Source organism: Xenia sp. Carnegie-2017, unplaced genomic scaffold, assembly GCF_021976095.1.
Source record: "Xenia sp. Carnegie-2017 unplaced genomic scaffold, XeniaSp_v1 HiC_scaffold_21, whole genome shotgun sequence".
NCBI lineage: Eukaryota > Metazoa > Cnidaria > Anthozoa > Malacalcyonacea > Xeniidae > Xenia > Xenia sp. Carnegie-2017.
In genome coordinates, this window is record NW_025813484.1 from 491866 (window position 1) to 516901 (window position 25036).

Below are 25036 nucleotides of genomic sequence, written 5' to 3' on the forward strand. Positions count from 1 at the left end.
TGTAACAAACAAAGCTCAAACTTAACGAATAATGTAATATGCTCATTTCCTTTTTCCGTTTTATTACTCTATGAACTTGATAAAATCAATTTGAACATGAAAGCTCGTTTTAATGATTTAAGTCGTACCTTGTGTTACTTTTTCCACGAGATCATCAACAATTTGCGGTTTCTTCTCAAGACTTTCTGCTATTTCCAAAAGGTTTGGAGTTGAAGGAAGTTTCTTTGCTTTTTTCTGGTGTATATTATCTCCAAGGAACAACACAACAACTTTGATGCCTTTATTATGAAGTTTCTTTTTCGTTTCTTCTGCCTCAGGAACATCTTTTTCGTTTGTTATAATGACTAGACTTTTTCTTGCTGATGGTCTTGCACCATTCTTTATCGTAAACAATTCTTCTGCCACCAGCTTCAAACCTTCTTCAAGGACACCGCCATCTTCACGAGCTAAAGTCTTTATATCTTGCTTCAATGATTCTCGATCCTCAATAGCTTTAAACGGAATCTTAATAACAGGCTTTCCACTGTATGCAACGAACGCAACATGTGTTTTTTCTTCAGAAATGTCAAACGAGTCCAACATCTTTGCAGCCACTTTTTTGCCATCTTCGAAAATGTTTTCTGCATCTTTTCCATTAGTATCAATCAGAAAGGCAAGATCTAGACGCTTCTTATACACTACACAAAAAATAATTGTAAAGACTAAAGATCATACGGTTCGTAAGTTAAAATAAAACATTAAACAAATGTTCATGTAACTTGTACAACATAAAATAAACTGTTAAATAGTTTGTAAAATGATGTAACATAACACATTTTACTTACAACAAGCGCCCTTATGCTTTAATCCACCATTTCGTTCTTCCTTACACATTTGTCGACGCATGACACATTCATTAATGTACGAAACGTTATCAGAACCACAAACTGACATACGAAGATTGCCACAGATTTTGGGACATTTGCAAATCGTCAAATCGTCTATAGTAGGAATACATTTTGCACCATATTTACAATCACGCGCCATACAAGGATCTAAAACATAAAATCATAACCACTCATCATAAAAAGTGTAAAACATGTTGAAAATATGAATTAATAGATCCCCAGACACCCACCTCTCTTTACGACCTCTTCAATAAATTCAGAAAGTTCCTTTGGATCGACAGTTTTCCTCTTCTTTACAATGTTTTTCTTCGGTGTAATTGTTTCCAATCGTTTATCATCTGGGTCTGTACCTAGTTTCACTAAAATTATCTTCACATTCTGGTCATTCAATTTTTTCGCAGCCTTCTTTAATTCTGCAGTGGTGGAATCGGCTCTTCCAGTTACAAATACAATTGTTATTTTACGAGCTTCAGGTCGTGCATATAACTTTAAAATTTTTTCGGCTTCGACAAGAGCATGATCTAACTTGTTTCCTTCGTCGGTCCACTCTAGTGTATCAATAAATTGCTTGACTCTATTTTTGTCCGGCTGGTCGTTGAATCGTGATTTTACGAGAGCATCCCGTCCATAAACAATCGTACTGTAGAGAACATCTTTGTCCTTGTCATTATCGATCATTAATTTTGCAGTTGTCTTTTCTTTTTCAAATAAGTTTAGAGCATCTTCACCAGTAGATCCAAAAGCAAACACAAGATCAATCATTTCTTTCTCTTTACGTTCTGTTGAATTGAAGAAATTAGAATTGTTTTTATCTTATCAAAAGTTAAACGTCAAGGAGACGTGAACACAAGTAAAACAACGAGAGAAAAATGTTTTCCATAATGAAAGAAACACTTACTTTTGATCAAATCCTCTTCGATAATCTCAGACATTTCCTTGTTAAGTTTTGGTAGTTTCTTTTATCCTTTGTCTTTTGATATTTTCCTCGTCACCAACCAGTCCATTTAAAACTTTTGGATCAGCATCATCCAAAGCTATTACGTAAACTCTAACACCGCGTTCTTTTAACGGTTTTGAAGACTTCTTCAATGCTTCTTTACCGGTTGTATTACTGGCCGCAATAACAACTAAAATCTTTTTAGCCGATGGACGTCCTCCCATTGAAACACTGAACATTTTGTTTATAGATTTATCCAACGCCTCGTCAAGATTTGCATCTTCTCCTGCTGATGGTGTCATGTTCTTAATGACGTTCTGTATTACATCTTCATCAAATGTTTCATCAAGACGAAGCTTTATCGATGGTTCTTCACTGTATTCAACAATGCCCACATGTGTTCCGTCTTTAGATATTGTATAATTTGATTGCACCATGTTCTTTATGAATTCTTTCGCCTCCGTAAACCCGTCTTCTTTCATTCTTCTTGTTCCTTCGATGGCAAATACAAGATCTATAACTTCACCAATATCTGAAACGATAACAAATATGAATGTGAAACTTCTTTCGAAAACTCGTTTTCATTTTCCTGACTCAAATTTACTGCATACCACATGTAGTTGAATCATCAGGTTTAGCAACACAAGCTTTACACTCGACAGCAAAACACGGATCTGTAAAAAATACGCAATGATATAAGATTATGATGTGAATAAAATTATGTTCACATTCACGTCGTTTACCATTAAAAGTTTCCTCAGAAACTTCATCAGCCAATTTCTTAGGATCTTTTCCTTTCTTTGCTTTTTTGTTATCAAGAAGTAAAGGCTTAAGTTTGTCTTTATCAACGTTATCTTCCAAAACAACAGGAATTATTTTCACATTCTTCTTCTTTAATGGCTCTGTCACTTTCTTTAATTCTTCAACAGTCGACACATCTTTACCATCAATAAATACAATCATTATCTTACGAGCCTCTGGTCGTCCGTTCTTCTCAAATTCGTTTCCAGCATTTTTTATTCCTTCGTCTAAATTTCTTCGTTCTTTGAAAGGTATTTTCTTTACGCTTTCTTTCAATTTCTTCTCATCTTCGTAAACACCAAGAGGTACGTGTATCGAACCAATGGGATCTGTTTCAACTACACCATATTTAACAAATGCATCTTTTGGTTTCTCAATCATGTCGTTCATAATAAGCTTCTCTTTCATCCAGTTATCTCTGCCATTTGGATCAGCAGAACCCACAACGAACATTACGTCGACAAGTTTCTTAGGAACGCCTAAAATACGTGATCAGTAATTAACCTAAAAAATTGCAAAGAATACTATATCTCTAAAAATAGTTTTACAACTCACGTTTTTTGATATCTTTTTCGATGTCTTCAACTAGTTTTGAAGCAATACTTGGTAGCTCTTTCGGCGTATTTGCATTATGTATGTTCTTTTCGGTGGGTACGATGTCCTTGATTTCGTTAGGATCAGTATCTTTTCCAATATTGACAACATAAACTCGAACACCTTTTTCTTTGGCAGGTTTCACAGCACGTTTAGGTGGTTCTTTACCAGTTGATTTACCATCTGTAATGATTATAAGAACTTTCGATGCTCCAGGTCTTCCTCCTGCTTTTACATCAAACACATCATTTGTTGATTTTCGCAAAGCTTCATCAGTCACCGTGTCTTTACCACCAGATGGAACGATGAGATCAATTTTATCTTTGATGGCGTCCGCTTCAAACAATGCATTAAGTGAAAGAATAACTTTTGCTTTATTGCTGTACTCTATTATCCCAACATTGGTTTCACTCTCAGAAATTGTGTAGTTGTCGATCATTGCTTTAACTAATTCTTTAATCTTAACAAATTGATTCTTATTCAAACTGTCAGATCCATCCAAAGCAAACACGAGATCAAGGAAGCGTTCTACGAAGAAACAGCAAATACATATTGTTATGTTTGAAAAGTAATGATTTCAATCTTCTTTGAAAATTTGAATCACTACTTACTGCAAGAGCCTTTCTTTTTCTTGGAAATCAACTTTTGCATCATACACATGTCTTGTTTCAGGTGACATTCGTTAGTGTAAGTGACATCATTAGACCCACAAATGAAATCTTCTGTTGTGGGACATTTCTCTTTACATTTACACAAAGTTGTATCATCGACTTGAGCCTCGCATTTTGCACCGTAATCACAATCAATAGCATCACAAGGATCTATAACATACATGTTTTTATAAATCTCACATTCACCTTATTTCAATAAAAAAATTCAATGATGTTGATAAAGATTGCTTACTTTTCTTTACTTGCTCTTCAATAAATTCAGAAAGTTCCTTTGGATCGACAGTTTTCCTCTTCTTTACGATGTTTTTCTTCGGTGTAATTGTTTCCAATCGTTTATCATCTGGGTCTGTACCTAGTTTCACTAAAATTATCTTCACATTCTGGTCATTCAATTTTTCGCAGCCTTCTTTAATTCTGCAGTGGTGGAATCGGCTCTTCCAGTTACAAATACAATTGTTATTTTACGAGCTTCAGGTCGTGCATATAACTTTAAAACTTTTCGGCTTCGACGAGAGCATGATCTAACTTGTTTCCTTCGTCGGTCCACTCTAGTGTATCAATAAATTGCTTGACTCTATTTTTGTCCGGCTGGTCGTTGAATCGTGATTTTACGAGAGCATCACGTCCATAAACAATCGTACTGTAGAGAACATCTTTCTCCTTGTCATTATCGATCATTAATTTTGCAGTTGTCTTTTCTTTTTCAAATAAGTTTAGAGCATCTTCACCAGTTGATCCAAAAGCAAACACAAGATCAATCATTTCTTTCTCTTTACGTTCTGTTGAATTGAAGAAATTAAATTGTTTTATCTTATCAAAAGTTAAACGTCAAGGAGACGTGAACACAAGTAAAACAACGAGAGAAAAATGTTTTCCATAATGAAAGAAACACTTACTTTTGATCAAATCCTCTTCGATAATCTCAGACATTTCCTTGTTAAGTTTTGGTAGTTTCTTTTTATCCTTTGTCTTTTTGATATTTTCCTCGTCACCAACCAGTCCATTTAAAACTTTTGGATCAGCATCATCCAAAGCTATTACGTAAACTCTAACACCGCGTTCTTTTAACGGTTTTGAAGACTTCTTCAATGCTTCTTTACCGGTTGTATTACTGGCCGCAATAACAACTAAAATCTTTTAGCCGATGGACGTCCTCCCATTGAAACACTGAACATTTTGTTTATAGATTTATCCAACGCCTCGTCAAGATTTGCATTTTCTCCTGCTGATGGTGTCATGTTCTTAATGACGTTCTGTATTACATCTTCATCAAATGTTTCATCAAGACGAAGCTTTATCGATGGTTCTTCACTGTATTCAACAATGCCCACATGTGTTCCGTCTTTAGATATTGTATAATTTGATTGCACCATGTTCTTTATGAATTCTTTCGCCTCCGTAAACCCGTCTTCTTTCATTCTTCTTGTTCCTTCGATGGCAAATACAAGATCTATAACTTCACCAATATCTGAAACGATAACAAATATGAATGTGAAACTTCTTTCGAAAAACTCGTTTTTCATTTTCCTGACTCAAATTTACTGCATACCACATGTGGTTGAATCATCAGGTTTAGCAACACAAGCTTTACACTCGACAGCAAAACACGGATCTGTAAAAAATACGCAATGATATAAGATTATGATGTGAATAAAATTATGTTCACATTCACGTCGTTTACCATTAAAAGTTTCCTCAGAAACTTCATCAGCCAATTTCTTAGGATCTTTTCCTTTCTTTGCTTTTTTGTTATCAAGAAGTAAAGGCTTAAGTTTGTCTTTATCAACGTTATCTTCCAAAACAACAGGAATTATTTTCACATTCTTCTTCTTTAATGGCTCTGTCACTTTCTTTAATTCTTCAACAGTCGACACATCTTTACCATCAATAAATACAATCATTATCTTACGAGCCTCTGGTCGTCCGTTCTTCTCAAATTCGTTTCCAGCATTTTTTATTCCTTCGTCTAAATTTCTTCGTTCTTTGAAAGGCATTTTCTTTACGCTTTCTTTCAATTTCTTTTCATCTTCGTAAACACCAAGAGGTACGTGTATCGAACCAATGGGATCTGTTTCAACTACACCATATTTAACAAATGCATCTTTTGGTTTCTCAATCATGTCGTTCATAATAAGCTTCTCTTTCATCCAGTTATCTCTGCCATTTGGATCAGCAGAACCCACAACAAATATTACGTCAACAAGTTTCTTAGGAACGCCTAAAATACGTGATCAGTAATTAATCTACAAAATTGCAAAGAATACTATATCTCTCAAAATAGTTTTACAACTCACGTTTTTTGATATCTTTTTCGATGTCTTCAGCTAGTTTTGAAGCAATACTTGGTAGCTCTTTCGGTGTATTTGCATTATGTATGTTCTTTTCGGTGGGTACGATGTCCTTGATTTCGTTAGGATCAGTATCTTTTCCAATATTGACAACATAAACTCGAACACCTTTTTCTTTGGCAGGTTTCACAGCACGTTTAGGTGGTTCTTTACCAGTTGATTTACCATCTGTAATGATTATAAGAACTTTCGATGCTCCAGGTCTTCCTCCTGCTTTTACATCAAACACATCATTTGTTGATTTTCGCAAAGCTTCATCAGTCACCGTGTCTTTACCACCAGATGGAACGATGAGATCAATTTTATCTTTGATGGCGTCCGCTTCAAACAATGCATTAAGTGAAAGAATAACTTTTGCTTTATTGCTGTACTCTATTATCCCAACATTGGTTTCACTCTCAGAAATTGTGTAGTTGTCGATCATTGCTTTAACTAATTCTTTAATCTTAACAAATTGATTCTTATTCAAACTGTCAGATCCATCCAAAGCAAACACGAGATCAAGGAAGCGTTCTACGAAGAAACAGCAAATACATATTGTTATGTTTGAAAAGTAATGATTTCAATCTTCTTTTGAAAATTTGAATCACTACTTACTGCAAGAGCCTTTCTTTTTCTTGGAAATCAACTTTTGCATCATACACATGTCTTGTTTCAGGTGACATTCGTTAGTGTAAGTGACATCATTAGACCCACAAATGAAATCTTCTGTTGTGGGACATTTCTCTTTACATTTACACAAAGTTGTATCATCGACTTGAGCCTCGCATTTTGCACCGTAATCACAATCAATAGCATCACAAGGATCTATAACATACATGTTTTTATAAATCTCACATTCACCTTATTTCAATAAAAAAATTCAATGATGTTGATAAAGATTGCTTACTTTTCTTTACTTGCTCTTCAATAAATTCAGAAAGTTCCTTTGGATCGACAGTTTTCCTCTTCTTTACGATGTTTTTCTTCGGTGTAATTGTTTCCAATCGTTTATCATCTGGGTCTGTACCTAGTTTCACTAAAATTATCTTCACATTCTGGTCATTCAATTTTTTCGCAGCCTTCTTTAATTCTGCAGTGGTGGAATCGGCTCTTCCAGTTACAAATACAATTGTTATTTTACGAGCTTCAGGTCGTGCATATAACTTTAAAACTTTTTCGGCTTCGACGAGAGCATGATCTAACTTGTTTCCTTCGTCGGTCCACTCTAGTGTATCAATAAATTGCTTGACTCTATTTTTGTCCGGCTGGTCGTTGAATCGTGATTTTACGAGAGCATCACGTCCATAAACAATCGTACTGTAGAGAACATCTTTCTCCTTGTCATTATCGATCATTAATTTTGCAGTTGTCTTTTCTTTTTCAAATAAGTTTAGAGCATCTTCACCAGTTGATCCAAAAGCAAACACAAGATCAATCATTTCTTTCTCTTTACGTTCTGTTGAATTGAAGAAATTAGAATTGTTTTTATCTTATCAAAAGTTAAACGTCAAGGAGACGTGAACACAAGTAAAACAACGAGAGAAAAATGTTTTCCATAATGAAAGAAACACTTACTTTTGATCAAATCCTCTTCGATAATCTCAGACATTTCCTTGTTAAGTTTTGGTAGTTTCTTTTTATCCTTTGTCTTTTTGATATTTTCCTCGTCACCAACCAGTCCATTTAAAACTTTTGGATCAGCATCATCCAAAGCTATTACGTAAACTCTAACACCGCGTTCTTTTAACGGTTTTGAAGACTTCTTCAATGCTTCTTTACCGGTTGTATTACTGGCCGCAATAACAACTAAAATCTTTTTGCCGATGGACGTCCTCCCATTGAAACACTGAACATTTTGTTTATAGATTTATCCAACGCCTCGTCAAGATTTGCATTTTCTCCTGCTGATGGTGTCATGTTCTTAATGACGTTCTGTATTACATCTTCATCAAATGTTTCATCAAGACGAAGCTTTATCGATGGTTCTTCACTGTATTCAACAATGCCCACATGTGTTCCGTCTTTAGATATTGTATAATTTGATTGCACCATGTTCTTTATGAATCCTTTGGCCTCCGTAAACCCATCTTCTTTCATTCTTCTTGTTCCTTCGATGGCAAATACAAGATCTATAACTTCACCAATATCTGAAACGATAACAAATATGAATGTGAAACTTCTTTCGAAAAACTAGTTTTTCATTTTCCTGACTCAAATTTACTGCATACCACATGTGGTTGAATCATCAGGTTTAGCAACACAAGCTTTACACTCGACAGCAAAACACGGATCTGTAAAAAGTTCGCAATGATATAAGATTATGATGTGAATAAAATTATGTTCACATTCACGTCGTTTACCATTAAAAGTTTCCTCAGAAACTTCATCAGCCAATTTCTTAGGATCTTTTCCTTTCTTTGCTTTTTTGTTATCAAGAAGTAAAGGCTTAAGTTTGTCTTTATCAACGTTATCTTCCAAAACAACAGGAATTATTTTCACATTCTTCTTCTTTAATGGCTCTGTCACTTTCTTTAATTCTTCAACAGTCGACACATCTTTACCATCAATAAATACAATCATTATCTTACGAGCCTCTGGTCGTCCGTTCTTCTCAAATTCGTTTCCAGCATTTTTTATTCCTTCGTCTAAATTTCTTCGTTCTTTGAAAGGCATTTTCTTTACGCTTTCTTTCAATTTCTTTTCATCTTCGTAAACACCAAGAGGTACGTGTATCGAACCAATGGGATCTGTTTCAACTACACCATATTTAACAAATGCATCTTTTGGTTTCTCAATCATGTCGTTCATAATACGCTTCTCTTTCATCCAGTTATCTCTGCCATTTGGATCAGCAGAACCCACAACAAATATTACGTCAACAAGTTTCTTAGGAACGCCTAAAATACGTGATCAGTAATTAATCTAAAAAATTGCAAAGAATACTATATCTCTCAAAATAGTTTTACAACTCACGTTTTTTGATATCTTTTTCGATGTCTTCAACTAGTTTTGAAGCAATACTTGGTAGCTCTTTCGGTGTATTTGCATTATGTATGTTCTTTTCCGTGGGTACGATGTCCTTGATTTCGTTAGGATCAGTATCTTTTCCAATATTGACAACATAAACTCGAACACCTTTTTCTTTGGCAGGTTTCACAGCACGTTTAGGTGGTTCTTTACCAGTTGATTTACCATCTGTAATGATTATAAGAACTTTCGATGCTCCAGGTCTTCCTCCTGCTTTTACATCAAACACATCATTTGTTGATTTTCGCAAAGCTTCATCAGTCACCGTGTCTTTACCACCAGATGGAACGATGAGATCAATTTTATCTTTGATGGCGTCCGCTTCAAACAATGCATTAAGTGAAAGAATAACTTTTGCTTTATTGCTGTACTCTATTATCCCAACATTGGTTTCACTCTCAGAAATTGTGTAGTTGTCGATCATTGCTTTAACTAATTCTTTAATCTTAACAAATTGATTCTTATTCAAACTGTCAGATCCATCCAAAGCAAACACGAGATCAAGGAAGCGTTCTACGAAGAAACAGCAAATACATATTGTTATGTTTGAAAAGTAATGATTTCAATCTTCTTTTGAAAATTTGAATCACTACTTACTGCAAGAGCCTTTCTTTTTCTTGGAAATCAACTTTTGCATCATACACATGTCTTGTTTCAGGTGACATTCGTTAGTGTAAGTGACATCATTAGACCCACAAATGAAATCTTCTGTTGTGGGACATTTCTCTTTACATTTACACAAAGTTGTATCATCGACTTGAGCCTCGCATTTTGCACCGTAATCACAATCAATAGCATCACAAGGATCTATAACATACATGTTTTTATAAATCTCACATTCACCTTATTTCAATAAAAAAATTCAATGATGTTGATAAAGATTGCTTACTTTTCTTTACTTGCTCTTCAATAAATTCAGAAAGTTCCTTTGGATCGACAGTTTTCCTCTTCTTTACGATGTTTTTCTTCGGTGTAATTGTTTCCAATCGTTTATCATCTGGGTCTGTACCTAGTTTCACTAAAATTATCTTCACATTCTGGTCATTCAATTTTTCGCAGCCTTCTTTAATTCTGCAGTGGTGGAATCGGCTCTTCCAGTTACAAATACAATTGTTATTTTACGAGCTTCAGGTCGTGCATATAACTTTAAAACTTTTCGGCTTCGACGAGAGCATGATCTAACTTGTTTCCTTCGTCGGTCCACTCTAGTGTATCAATAAATTGCTTGACTCTATTTTTGTCCGGCTGGTCGTTGAATCGTGATTTTACGAGAGCATCACGTCCATAAACAATCGTACTGTAGAGAACATCTTTCTCCTTGTCATTATCGATCATTAATTTTGCAGTTGTCTTTTCTTTTTCAAATAAGTTTAGAGCATCTTCACCAGTTGATCCAAAAGCAAACACAAGATCAATCATTTCTTTCTCTTTACGTTCTGTTGAATTGAAGAAAGTAAAATTGTTTTTATCCTATCAAAAGTTAAACGTCAAGGAGACGTGAACACAAGTAAAACAACGAGAGAAAAATGTTTTCCATAATGAAAGAAACACTTACTTTTGATCAAATCCTCTTCGATAATCTCAGACATTTCCTTGTTAAGTTTTGGTAGTTTCTTTTTATCCTTTGTCTTTTTGATATTTTCCTCGTCACCAACCAGTCCATTTAAAACTTTTGGATCAGCATCATCCAAAGCTATTACGTAAACTCTAACACCGCGTTCTTTTAACGGTTTTGAAGACTTCTTCAATGCTTCTTTACCGGTTGTATTACTGGCCGCAATAACAACTAAAATCTTTTTAGCCGATGGACGTCCTCCCATTGAAACACTGAACATTTTGTTTATAGATTTATCCAACGCCTCGTCAAGATTTGCATTTTCTCCTGCTGATGGTGTCATGTTCTTAATGACGTTCTGTATTACATCTTCATCAAATGTTTCATCAAGACGAAGCTTTATCGATGGTTCTTCACTGTATTCAACAATGCCCACATGTGTTCCGTCTTTAGATATTGTATAATTTGATTGCACCATGTTCTTTATGAATCCTTTGGCCTCCGTAAACCCATCTTCTTTCATTCTTCTTGTTCCTTCGATGGCAAATACAAGATCTATAACTTCACCAATATCTGAAACGATAACAAATATGAATATTAAACTTCTTTCGAAAAACTAGTTTTTCATTTTTCTGACTCAAATTTACTGCATACCACATGTGGTTGAATCATCAGGTTTAGCAACACAAGCTTTACACTCGACAGCAAAACACGGATCTGTAAAAAGTTCGCAATGATATAAGATTATGATGTGAATAAAATTATGTTCACATTCACGTCGTTTACCATTAAAAGTTTCCTCAGAAACTTCATCAGCCAATTTCTTAGGATCTTTTCCTTCCTTTGCTTTTTTGTTATCAAGAAGTAAAGGCTTAAGTTTGTCTTTATCAACGTTATCTTCCAAAACAACAGGAATTATTTTCACATTCTTCTTCTTTAATGGCTCTGTCACTTTCTTTAATTCTTCAACAGTCGACACATCTTTACCATCAATAAATACAATCATTATCTTACGAGCCTCTGGTCGTCCGTTCTTCTCAAATTCGTTTCCAGCATTTTTTATTCCTTCGTCTAAATTTCTTCGTTCTTTGAAAGGCATTTTCTTTACGCTTTCTTTCAATTTCTTTTCATCTTCGTAAACACCAAGAGGTACGTGTATCGAACCAATGGGATCTGTTTCAACTACACCATATTTAACAAATGCATCTTTTGGTTTCTCAATCATGTCGTTCATAATACGCTTCTCTTTCATCCAGTTATCTCTGCCATTTGGATCAGCAGAACCCACAACAAATATTACGTCAACAAGTTTTTGAGGAATGCCTAAAATACGTGATCAGTAATTAATCTACAAAATTGCAAAGAATACTATATCTCTCAAAATAGTTTTACAACTCACGTTTTTTGATATCTTTTTCGATGTCTTCAACTAGTTTTGAAGCAATACTTGGTAGCTCTTTCGGTGTATTTGCATTATGTATGTTCTTTTCCGTGGGTACGATGTCCTTGATTTCGTTAGGATCAGTATCTTTTCCAATATTGACAACATAAACTCGAACACCTTTTTCTTTGGCAGGTTTCACAGCACGTTTAGGTGGTTCTTTACCAGTTGATTTACCATCTGTAATGATTATAAGAACTTTCGATGCTCCAGGTCTTCCTCCTGCTTTTACATCAAACACATCATTTGTTGATTTTCGCAAAGCTTCATCAGTCACCGTGTCTTTACCACCAGATGGAACGATGAGATCAATTTTATCTTTGATGGCGTCCGCTTCAAACAATGCATTAAGTGAAAGAATAACTTTTGCTTTATTGCTGTACTCTACTATACCAATATGTGTTTCTGCTTTTGAAATAGTGTACTCTTCAATTATCATTTGTACGAAACTCTTAATGATATTGAAGTCGTTTTTACCGATGCTTTGCGATCCATCCAAGGCAAATACTAAATCTAGAGTTTGTGCTAAAATGATTGAAAATGAAAATATTAAGTGAAGAATTTAGATTTGCATGGTGATGATATTTAATAGAAGTCAAAATATAAGAGCACTAACCACAAGGGCTTTTCTTTTTCATCACAATTATTTTCTTTTTCAAACATGATTTGCGCTTCACCTGGCATTCATTTTCGTACGTAATGTTATCCGAGCCACATATTGGTTGAATGAGATCGTTGCACATCTTACAATGGCATATTGCCGTATCATCAGCTTTTACTGCACATTTTCCGTCAAAAAGACAATCTTTAGCAAAACACGCGTCTAGAAATACGACGTAATTTTGTTAGAGTGAAATACAAAATGTCATTTTGAAATACTTGAATTATCTTCTTACCTTGCATTATCTCATCATCAACTTTTTTGGCAGCATGCTCGTTGGTTTCGTTCTCATTGATCGTTACAATATTTTTTCTTGGAGTGATTACCTCAAGTTGTTCATCATTTGTATGATTTCCTAGTTTTAGAACAACTATTTTCACATCGTCATCATGCAATCTCCCTGACAATTTCTTTAAATCACTTTGTACTTCATCAAGATGACCACTTACAAATACAACAACCATTTTACGAGAATTTGGACGGTCACGATATCTAAACAGTTTAATTGCAGCTTTAAGAGCGTGGCCCATCTTTATACCCTTGCCTTCCCATGTTAAATTATTGATGAGCATTTTCAGGTTTTCTTCACTTGTTGTTTCATTAAACTTTGATTTGATGGATAAATTTTTGCCATACACCATTACTGCGTACGAAATATCGCTTTCCCTGTTATTCTCAATCATTTGTTGGGCAATTTGTTTTTCTTTTTCAAACCACATGACAGCGTCATCTCCCGTTGAACCAAGTATAAAGAGCAAATCAGTAAAAGATTTCTCCTTGCTTTCTACAAATGAAACAAGTGTGTCGCACATTATTTTTTGTAGTACGTAAAATTTATTGCTTTCTTCTTGCATGTTTATAGTTTACAATAACTTACTTTCTGAAACATCCTTTCTAATGATTTCTTGTAATTCTTTGGAAAATTCAGGTAATGCTGATGATGGAGTATTCTTTGGAAGCTTGGTTTCATCAGGAAGAAGAACAGCCAGAGTCTCTGGATCTGAGCCCAATGATACAACATAAACTCTAACACCGCGTTCTTTTAATGGCTTTGAAGACTTCTTCAATGCTTCTTTACCGGTTGTATTACTGGCCGCAATAACAACTAAAATCTTTTTAGCCGATGGACGTGCTCCCATTGAAACACTGAACATTTTGTTTATGGATTTATCCAACGCCTCGTCAAGATTTGCATTTTCTCCTGCTGATGGTGTCATGTTCTTAATGACGTTCTGTATTACATCTTCATCAAATGTTTCATCAAGACGAAGCTTTATCGATGGTTCTTCACTGTATTCAACAATGCCCACATGTGTTTCGTCTTTAGATATTGTATAACTAGATTGTATCATCTCCTTTATGAACTCTTTTGCCTGAGTAAAACCATTTTCCTTCATTCTTTTTGTTCCTTCCATGGCAAATATAAGATCGATAAACTTAGCGTCATCTAGTGAAGAAGAAATAATTAATCCATGTTAATTTTTTAATGCATTCGTAACAGCTCCATTCAGCTTGTCAATATACTTACCACAAGTAGTAGAATCGTCTATCTTTACAATGCAATTATAACATTCTTCAGCAAAGCATGGATCTAATGAAGAGAATGAAAGTAAGAAAAAGACGATTAACAATGCTTTGATAATAATGGGTAGTTCAGGATTTTACAATAATATCAGCAGTGCTTTAAAAAAGAAATACATTACCATTTAAAGCTTCTTCAGCGAGCTTTTCGCTGATATCTTTTGGATATTTTCCCGTGACTGGTTTCTTATTGATAGGTATAAGACTTTTTAATTTTTCATCATCAACTATTGCATCCATTATTACAGGAATAATTTCAATATTTTTAGCATTTGATGTTTTTTTCACTTTAACCAACTCTTCTTCATTACTTCTATCAATTCCATCCACAAAAGCAATTATAATTTTTTGAGCTGATAGACGACTGTTCTTTTCCATTTCTAACAATGCTCTTTTTAATCCTTCATCCAAACGTTTTCCGTTTTCTTTCCAAGTGAGAGACCTTACATAGTCTCTGAGCTTCTTTTCATCAATGTAGCCAAGTGGAACTGGGACGTCTGTCTCGTTCCCAAACAGAACGATGCCATAATTAGCAATAGCATTGTTCGGTGTGCTGATGAAATTCAGAACAACATGTTTCTGCGCGTCAAATGATGTCTTGGCCTTTGGATTGAAAGATCCCATGACAAAAATCACATCCATTAATTTCTTTGGCAATCCTATTAAAAATGAAAGGCCAAAAATCAATGTTTTTCTAAGCTCTCTCTTCAATTGCATATCGTTATATGACACAAATCATTAAACAAAAGCTAAAGTATGGCATCATTTCATATGAATAAAGTATAACTTACGTTTCTTTACATCATTTTTTATCTTATTTGATAGTTTTGGAGTAATTGCTGCAATTTGATCTATGTTCTTAATAGGAAAGTTATTATCTTGAGTGGGTACGATGTCCTTGATTTCGTTAGAATCAGTATCTTTTCCAATATTGACAACATAAACTCGAACACCTTTTTCTTTGGCAGGTTTCACAGCACGTTTAGGTGGTTCTTTACCAGTTGATTTACCATCTGTAATGATTATAAGAACTTTCGATGCTCCAGGTCTTCCTCCTGCTTTTACATCAAACACATCATTTGTTGATTTTCGCAAAGCTTCATCAGTCACCGTGTCTTTACCACCAGATGGAACGATGAGATCAACTTTATCTTTGATGGCGTCCGTTTCAAACAATGCATTTAGTGAAAGAATAACTTTTGCTTTATTGCTGTACTCTATTATCCCAACATTGGTTTCACTCTCAGAAATTGTGTAGTTGTCGATCATTGCTTTAACTAATTCTTTAATCTTAACAAATTGATTTTCATTTAAACTGTCCGATCCATCCAAAGCAAACACCATGTCCATAAAGTATTCTTAGTATATATAAAAAAAACACATTTTAAGAATTATATAATTAAAATTAAAATTACTTGAGACTAATAATTTATAATTTTATAATCTGCGTTTACAGAATATACTCACTGCAGGACCACGATACTTCATGTAGATTGGTTTCTTCAAGCAGGAGTCACGTTTTAAGTTGCAAAGGTTATCGTACGTAAGTTGATTGCTACCGCAAACTGAATATGGCTCATTACTACACATGAATTGGCAGTCACATTTTGTCATATCATTGGATAAAATTTTGCATTTTGCATAATGATTACACTCTGCCACGGCACAAGGATCTACAAGAAGAGATTAGAAGCTTCGTTATACGTATTCATTCTATGTCATACTTAAAAATCAAAAACAAGTGTTTTGATTAGATATGCAATAAATTCTCAACTTACTTTTGTCAGAAATTTCCCCAATGAATTCGGCTACTTTGCTTGGTTCATTCGATCCATCATCAGAGATAACATTTTTATCGGGTGGATGGATTATATTATCAACATCACCCATTTTAATGAAGATTGTTTTCACACGAAGCTTTTCAAGATTTTTAGCAGCTAATCTTACTTTCTCACTGATTGTATCAATATTTCCCGTTATAAAGACAATCAATTGTCTTCGTGAACCAGGGCGACCATTTTCCGTGAACATATCTGAAATGATTTTAGGTTTTTATTTTATTTTTTTCAAATACAGCACTCAATATCAATTGATGAAACTTAATTTATTATAGCTTAGACTTTAGAAAAGAGATTGTTTATCAACTATGAAGAGCCGTTGAAAGAAACTATTAAGCCCAGGGTACAATCAAATTTGTGGCCTTTTCACCATGACTTAAGGACACCTATATAACTTTCCTTTCTCGTTTTTCATTTGGAGACCACGTTAAGCAAGAGGCCCGAGAAAAATTGCTCCTGTGACCTCTTCCTGAGTGGTCCCAGATAAATAATTATACATACTATGAGCTTTATCCAATGGAAGGTGGAGCCGAGATCCATCTGATTTCCAAGATAGCTTTTTAATCAAAGTCTTCACTTCATCCCTGCTGTAGTGGTTATTGATGTCAAGCTGACTCTGAGCACGATTTCCATACGCTATGACACCATATTTTGTATTGGGAAAACTCTGCTTTTCTATCTTACTCAGTGTTATAAGCTTTTGTCGTTCAAACAACTCGACAGAACTTTCACCCATAGCACCAAGAGCAAAGATGATGTCTACCATAATTTCTTCTTTTTTATCTTGTCCTAAAAGGTCAAAAAAACTTTTATACAGGAATTAGTTATTTATGTGGCAGCATAGATGACAAAAAATACTTACCTTCGGTCACTTTCTTCAATATTTCGTCCACAATTTTATCTGTCTCCTTCGGAAGGGTTTTAGGATCCACCACTTGGTGGACATTTGGTGTAATTATCTTTAAAGAAGGATCAGTTTGATTTCCAAGAGATATGACCATTAAATGTATTCCATGTGCCTTTAAAGGTTCAACTGCTTCACTTAAAGACTTGTCTCCATCTGACTTTGATCCAGTAAAAAGAATCAAAACTTTGGGGTAGCTAGCTCTTCCACCATTTACAACGGTAAACATCTCTTTAGCTTCACGAAAGACTTTATCAGTAAACACCTTTTCTCCGTTAGAAGGTCTGATATCAGCAAGTACTTTCTTTAAGTTTTCAAAATCATAATCATCATCCAATCTTATTTCAATCGAAGTGGTGTCACTAAACTCGAGGACGCCAACACGAGTGTCTTCACGAGATATTTTGAAGCGTGCCAACATTTTTATCGCTGTCTCTTTGATTTTATCAAAACCTTTGCTTAAAGCCTTAGAGCCTTCAATAGCAAACACAAGGTCCACTGCATCATCGTAAACTAAAATTTGTGACAAAACATAATTATGCTAATGTCAAATTGAGTATTATTACCTGTGTTCATGCTAGAAAATTGAATTTTAAGTCTTATTTTCACTTACTGCACATTGTCGTTCCGTCGATTAGTGGTTTGCATGAACTTCCTTTGTTGCACTTAATTGCAAAACATGGATCTGTTAAACAAAAAATATAAAAACATACACGTTAATCCATGAATATTTAAAGCTCTCGTGATTCACAAACTGCTGTAGAAAAGGCATTGCACAAACAAAAAGTCATAATGGGCAATAGTTAAGAAAATGACAAACCTTTGTAAATGTCTTGGCTAATATTATCGGAGACATCATTTTGATCATCTCTGGTTTGAATGTTCCATGATATCATCTTCTTTGTGTCGATTTCTTGAAGAATTTGATTATTAGCAGGTGTACCAACAACAACTGTAACAACACGAATATTATTTTTCTCCAATTTCTGTGCAATATCCTTGATTTGACGACGAAGAGTCACATTATTGATGTTTCCAAACACAACCAGTATTTTCTCTGCATTAGGACGGCCAGTCTCTTCAAACGTTCTCAAGACTAACTTGAGTCCGTCGACAAATGTGTTTCCCTGAGCAGTATAGTATACGCTTTCTGAATCTCGGATAAACTCATCTTTTTCTGAGAAAGGAATCTCTAAACTTGCAATACTATTATAGCGAACCATTGCAAATAATGCAGAGGATGTTTGTTGCTTTTCTACAACACTGCGAAGAAGTCTAATTGCTGTGTAAAAATGATACACTGTATTACCACCAACCAAGAATATAACATCTTTAACTTTTTCACGAGTTCCTGAAAAAAATAAATAAATAAAAGTTTTCAGAATGGCTGTAATACAGCTTAACACAAATGCAGCAAGATCTTACTTTGATCAATTGCACGTTGAATGTCACTTGATAACTTATTAGAAACTTTAGGTGCCTCAATTGGAGTTGCAACTTTTGTAATTTCTTCTTGACTGGGAGCGATATTTTTTAATTCCTCAGGATTAGTTTTATCTCCGATATCAACAACATATATACGAACACCAATGTTTTGTAAAGGTTTTACAACACGATAAAGTGGTTGTTTACCACCTGACTTGCTATCTGTAATGATCACAAAAACTTTAACAGCGTCAGGTCGTCCACCAGAAGATACAGCAAACATCGTTCGAGCTGCTTCTTGCAATAACTTGTCTGTAACAGTTACATCACCACCTGAAGGTATTGTCTTCTCAATAACTTTCATGATGTTTGTCGGATTGTAAATCTTATTGAATGGCAGAAGAACGTTCACATCGCTGCTGAATTCAATCAATCCAACGTGAGTGGCAGACATGGAAACTTTGAAACGATTTACGATATTCTTGGCGAGCTTTTTTATGTCATCAAAACCTCGAAATTTCAGGGAAGAAGAGCCATCGAGTGCAATCAAGAGGTCAACAATTTCAGCAGGAACTAAACAGAAATTTTATTAATATTAACAGAAATAACAGATTTGAATGTTATGTCATGGTATGTATTTGATTGTGATAAAACCTACCACACAAGGACTTGTCATCTGGGTTCACTGAACATCTTTCATTTTTCGAACACGTGGTAGCAAAACACGGGTCTTAATAAATGATAAGAATTGCTTATCAGGCATAATTTAAACTTAATAAACCATACGAATTCATACGACTTTATGTTTTCTCTGATAAAATAAAGTCAAGCAACCAAAATATTTACCATTAAATACTTCTTGCTTCACAGATCCATATGGATCTTCTTCCTTTTTCATTGGTGTTAAAACTTTGTCAATGGTATTGATTTTAGGATCCACATAGTCACCTAGTACCACAGATAACAGTTTAATGTCGTTTTTCCTTAAAGGATCTAAAATATTCTTTAGTTGATCGTTGGAGGGTGCAACAGGACCGCTTGAGAAGACCACAATCACTTTTTTAGCATAAGCTCGACCTTTCTTTTCGTGAACGTCACCGGCAATTTTTATTCCATCATCGAGTTCAATTCCCTCCTCAAACCAATCCAATGATTTGACGATTTTTATCGTTTCTTCATCTGGCCTCGATGCGTCAAAATCAGCACGTATTACAGCTGTCTCACCATATTGAATTACTGAGTAAGACGTGTCAGCTGTGACATGTTCATTGATCATGCTCATAACAATCGTCTTTTCGGTTTCAAATATTGAGGAAGCGTTAGGAGATCTAGATCCCATCACAAACACAACATCGAGCATGCTGATGGGATTTCCTAAAAAAATTTCGAATCAACATCAAACAAATGTAAGCAAAAAAATTGATATGTACGTGTAAAGAGTCAAAAACCTACGCTGAATAAAGTCTTTTTTAATCTTATCGGCAACAGAATGTACAATATTATTGAGATCATTTGGATCAGGAACATGTTTTGTGTTATTTTTCTCTTGAACAACCGTAGCATAATCATCACTATCAATTTTATCTCCTGTAGTTACGATGTAAAGACGAACACCAGCCTTCTCTAGTGGTTCAAGCAATGAGGTGACCGGTTTTTTACCTTGATTGAAAATAACAATTTATGATCAGTAAGTTCAAACATGCACAAAGATAAATGGGTGGAAAGTGAATAAAGTTATTCAGCTAGTAGAAAACTGATCTCTCTAACTAACCAGGTATTCCTTCATCAGTGAGAATAATCAAAATCCTTTTTGCACCAGGTCGTCCACCCTCATTGACACTGAACATCATATTAACTGTATTTGCCAGCACACTATCTGTGACAGCATTGCTTCCACGAGATGGTAAAATCCTGTCTACAATCGAATACATGGAATCTTTATCGAAGATTTCATTGAGCTTGAATTGAACAGCAATTGTATCGCTGTACTCCAATACACCGACATGAGTTTCCTCTTTAGAAATTGCAAACTTTTCAATGGTTTCTTTAACAAAAGTTTTGAAGTTGTTGAATTGTTCAGCTGATAAACTGCTAGAACCATCTAATGCAAACACAATGTCCAGGAGTTCACGAGGAACTAAGAAAGAAAAATTTAAACAGTTCAAGAATGCCGAATAAGTTTTTGCATAAAAAACAAACACTGCACAAGATATTCCTACCGCATAAAATAGAATCATCCGGTTGAGTTTTACATATTTCATTCTTGCTGCATCTTACTGAAATGCACGACTCTGAAAACGTTGATGAGGATAGTAGTTGAAAAAAATATAGTTGGGTGAAATATAGAAATATTCAAAACAAGCTTGAACTGTACCTTGTTTGGCACCTTTTTTAATGTTGTCCACAACTTTCTTGACAATCGTAGAAGCATTTTTGGGAAAATCAACTCGATAAGTGTCCGTTATATTTCTTAAGTATCTTTCTAATTCACTTAAATCAGATGAATTACCAACAACCACCACGTGCGTTTTGATTCCATCTTTATTCATGACCACAAGTGCATTTTCAATTGGTACAGAGCCCGTTGATATTCCAGCAATAAGTAACAAGATCGCTCGTGGCACGTTTGGACGAGCTCCCCCACGGAGAGATAAAACGTCTTCTTTAGCAACAGACATAGCAATATCCACGTTTCGTTCATCACCGTTGGAAGCTTGGATCTCATCAACCAAGCGCTTCAAAATAACAGGCTCAAAGGATCTAGTAAGTGGAATTTTTACTCGAGCATCTTTACTGTATTCAACGATGGCAACATGGACTCCATCTGATGAGACGTCGAATGAATCGATGGTCTTCTTAATGAACTTTTTCAAATCATCGAATTCTTCAGCCTTAAGAGACTTTGAACCATCCAAAAGAATCACAAGTTCCAACGGTTCCAACGACACTAAATTATATTTTATGTAATACAATCGATAAATTTAAATTACCCAAACATAAACAACAGGTTTACTTACCACAAGTTGTGCTGTCATCGCTATACTCTTCACACTTTGTATTTTTTTGGCACTTTCTGGCAAAACATGGATCTAAATACAATAGAAACGAAAATCAAGTCAAACACAGCTCATTAAATTTTAAATGATAACAACTTAAAGCTTTAAGATATTTGGGACGAAATAAATGACATTTTTCATAAACTTTAGAAACGTTTTTCAACATTTTTACCATTTGTTGTTTGTTCTGCGATCTTCTCTCCAGTCTTCTGTGGAGAAGTACCATTTTTCATGGAACCCAAATTCAAAGATTTCCTTCCAGAAAGAGCTTCAAGGTTGTTGCCAATGTATCCTTCAGGATCATCAAACGCGATACCAATGATCTTCACACCATCTCGACGTAGTTCTTCACCATGCTTCTCAATGATGCTTTTAGGATATCTAGAAATATCTGCATCAGAGAAAACAACCAAAACTTTTTTGGAATTCGGACGACCATATTGTTCAAATGATAACTTTGCTTTTTTAAGAGATTCTAGGAATGCTTGGGCAGGCTCCTCATACTTCAACGACGCAATTAATTTGGGAAGATCTCTGTCTTTTACTCTTTCTTGTAATCCTTTCTTTACTACTGCAGTGGATCCTCGTTGTATGATCTCATAAATGTAATTTAAGTTCGTTCTTTGATGATGACGAACCATCTCCAAAATAACCTCCTTTTGATTCATAAAATACACGGGATTCAGAGCACCCACGACCAAAATTACATCCACCAAGTTTTTGGATAATCCTTCAGAGAAAGCAAATCAAGTATTGAAAATAAGTAAATTGACGAAAGCAGAAGTGATGTTGGAAAATGTTTTTATAGTTATTCTCAATTCTCAGCTAAAGACATTAAACGAATTCACGCCCTTACTTTCAGAAATATCATCTCCAATGATCTTTACAATTTCGTCAACTTTTTCTTCAGGATGAACAGGACTTGTTGGAAATACGTGAGTAGGAACAATAATACTCTCGTCTTCTGTATGTAGGCCGTCACCAACACTTAAACATACACTCTCACACCCTTCCTCCGTAATGTCTTTATTGTATTGTTTAGCGACCGCTGACTTGTAGACTTACCAGCAGTGATCAGTACAAAAACACGTGATGAACCAACTCTTGCACTCTTGTCAAACAATTCAGTGTCAGCCATTTTAACTGCTTCATCAATTGCTCGACCATTACCTCTAGACTGTTCAATTCTGTCAATCATTGCTAGTAAAACATCGCTATTAAAGCTTTCGTTCAGAGGTACTTTAACAACACTGGTGTCACTAAATTCAATCACGCCTATATTAGTTGCTGTAGGAGAAATGACATAGGAGTTCACAATATCTTTCATCATATCTTTCAGTTTATTGAATTGTTCAGAGTTGAGAACATTGGAACCATCCAAAGCAAACACAAGATCAAGAGTCGGTGTGCTTTCTGTAAGATTTTAGTTAGAAAAGAACATTAATTTAAGGGGATAACGATTTCAACAATATAAACAAGATAGACGTACTTCGGTTGACTGTCCATAGGAATTTTGACATGACTACAACATCACCGTCAACGTTGAGTCCTTTTACAATAAAAGAATGTTGTCCATCTTTAATATTTTCACCGTTCCACTGTCCTGTTTTCCCATTACCACAAACTCTAAAAGACTGACTATCTAACGAACATTGGAAAAAAACATTTGTCGTTGAATTCCACTTCAGTACTGGATAATGATTTGTCACAGTAGGTTTCTCGATAAACGTTATCATTGGTTCGACCGTTTCTGAAAAATATTCTCCGACTGTAAATAACGTTATAATAATGAAAATTGATTGGAATTTCACACTGACCTACGATCCATGTATGAGTAATTGTTTGTCCCAAATTTCCAACGCTATCTCGTCCTCGAACAGATAAATTATGCTTTCCGTCATTCATACTATCATCACTCCATTGCCCTTTTAAACCATAACCACAATTGAGATACATCTCTGCATTTACTGAACATTCAAACTTGGTGAATTCTGATGATATCCAATTTATTTGCGGTGAACCATTGGTCTTTGATGGTGGATTGGTGAATATAATGATGGGCGGAATTGCATCTATAAAAGGAATTTACAAAGATCTTATAAATCACATTCTTATGGTGCAAGTCATATTCGTATGGTGCAGATAAATGAAGCTCACTTACCTACTATCCATTTTAGTTTGAATACTTTTCCTACATTGCCAACTGTATCTGTTGCTCGGACTTTCAACAAGTGACTACCATCCTTTAACGCATGCGCATTCCAACGACCACTTAAACCGTCACCGCAACTCCTAAACACTTTTCCATCATCAAGTGAACAATCGAATGTAGCATCTTCTGATGATCTCCAAGTAACTTCAACTGAACTACTTGTCTTCCTCGGTGGATTGTTAAATGTTATAACGGGATTAATGGAATCTACATCATAAAAAACTCGTAAGAATACAAAATCATTTCTAAGTCATAAATACAAGTCAATTTAGTTAGTGTTACGTACCGACGATCCACACATGTATATTTGTTTTTCCTTGGTTACCAGAAAGATCAGTACCTCTTACAGCTAGAACATGCTCACCATCTGAAATATTATCTTTCTTCCAAGATCCTCTTCTTCCATCATGACAGTTTTCAAACGTTCCATTATCAAGCGAACACTCAAAAGAAGCTTCCTCTGACGACATCCACCTAATGTGGGAAAGCCATTCGTCTTAGCAGGAGGATCAACATATTGGATTTTGGGTGCCACAGTGTCAATTATCCATCCTGTAATTTCAGTTTCAACCACATTTCCTGTTTTGTCTGTGGCTTTAAGTTTGAAATCATATTGTCCATCTGAAAGACCACGAGGACTCCATTGACCAGAGAGACCTCTACCACACATTCGATAGACTTGGTTGTCGATTGCACACTCAAATGTCATTGTTGTTGGTGCTTTCCATTTGAACTCGGGCAAACGATCGAAGAGTCGTCGTCTTGGTTGCAGAAACTCTATTTTGCCTGAACATGTTTCAAAAGATTACTCAATGAAATATCTAAAGGATTATACAAGTTAAGTTTACATAAATATGGATAGTGTATCTTACCAATAATCCATGAATATGTGATAGACTGGCCTACGTTTCCAACTGAATCTATTCCTCTCAAAACCAGAATATGACTGCCATTTTTTACATTATCTCTTCTCCACTCCCCCCGTATTCCATTTCCACAATCCACAAAATCTTCTCCATTGTATGAACATTGAAATCGAGCATTTTCAGATGATTGCCATGTAAACATTGGTGAAGCAGTTTCTCTTATACTAACGAACGAAAGCACGGGACCTGT

General features: G+C 35.0%; 1 protein-coding gene across 1 annotated transcript; it reads right to left on the reverse strand.

Moving 5' to 3' along the window:
- Positions 1 to 1667: 1667 nt before the first annotated feature.
- LOC124444448 lies at positions 1668 to 24550 on the reverse strand. Its single transcript, XM_046995069.1, has 52 exons — positions 24207 to 24550; positions 23870 to 24127; positions 23526 to 23780; positions 23198 to 23458; positions 22703 to 23121; positions 22565 to 22589; positions 21881 to 22438; positions 21670 to 21741; positions 21027 to 21599; positions 20872 to 20943; positions 20424 to 20789; positions 20105 to 20311; positions 19499 to 20026; positions 19311 to 19382; positions 18653 to 19225; positions 18048 to 18578; positions 17841 to 17912; positions 17186 to 17740; positions 16825 to 17112; positions 16264 to 16518; positions 15949 to 16158; positions 15277 to 15843; positions 14608 to 15144; positions 14433 to 14495; positions 13782 to 14351; positions 13140 to 13688; positions 12860 to 13066; positions 12202 to 12768; positions 11589 to 12125; positions 11457 to 11519; positions 10803 to 11375; positions 10399 to 10683; positions 10137 to 10265; positions 9845 to 10054; positions 9194 to 9760; positions 8449 to 9117; positions 8162 to 8367; positions 7796 to 8066; positions 7128 to 7676; positions 6836 to 7045; positions 6185 to 6751; positions 5572 to 6108; positions 5440 to 5502; positions 5019 to 5358; positions 4887 to 4900; positions 4417 to 4669; positions 4123 to 4349; positions 3831 to 4040; positions 3181 to 3747; positions 2568 to 3104; positions 2436 to 2498; positions 1668 to 2356 (listed from the first exon to the last, which is right to left on the reverse strand). Exons 1-52 carry the CDS (start codon positions 24388 to 24390, stop codon positions 1827 to 1829), a joined length of 17571 nt encoding a protein of 5856 aa, XP_046851025.1. The 5' UTR covers positions 24391 to 24550; the 3' UTR covers positions 1668 to 1826.
- Positions 24551 to 25036: the final 486 nt, after the last annotated feature.

What these genes read in the sequence shown, in the direction of transcription:
- LOC124444448 (XM_046995069.1), bottom strand. Translation starts at nt 24,390, where the DNA reads ATGTCGTCAGAGGAAGCTTCTTTTGAGTGTTCGCTTGATAATGGAACG. An exon ending in CGAAAAAGATATCAAAAAAC is followed by an intron (nt 12,126 to 12,201) that starts GTGAGTTGTAAA and finishes CACGTATTTTAG; the next exon opens with GCATTCCTCAAAAACTTGTT. An exon ending in TGAAGAGCAAGTAAAGAAAA is followed by an intron (nt 7,046 to 7,127) that starts GTAAGCAATCTT and finishes TGTATGTTATAG; the next exon opens with ATCCTTGTGATGCTATTGAT.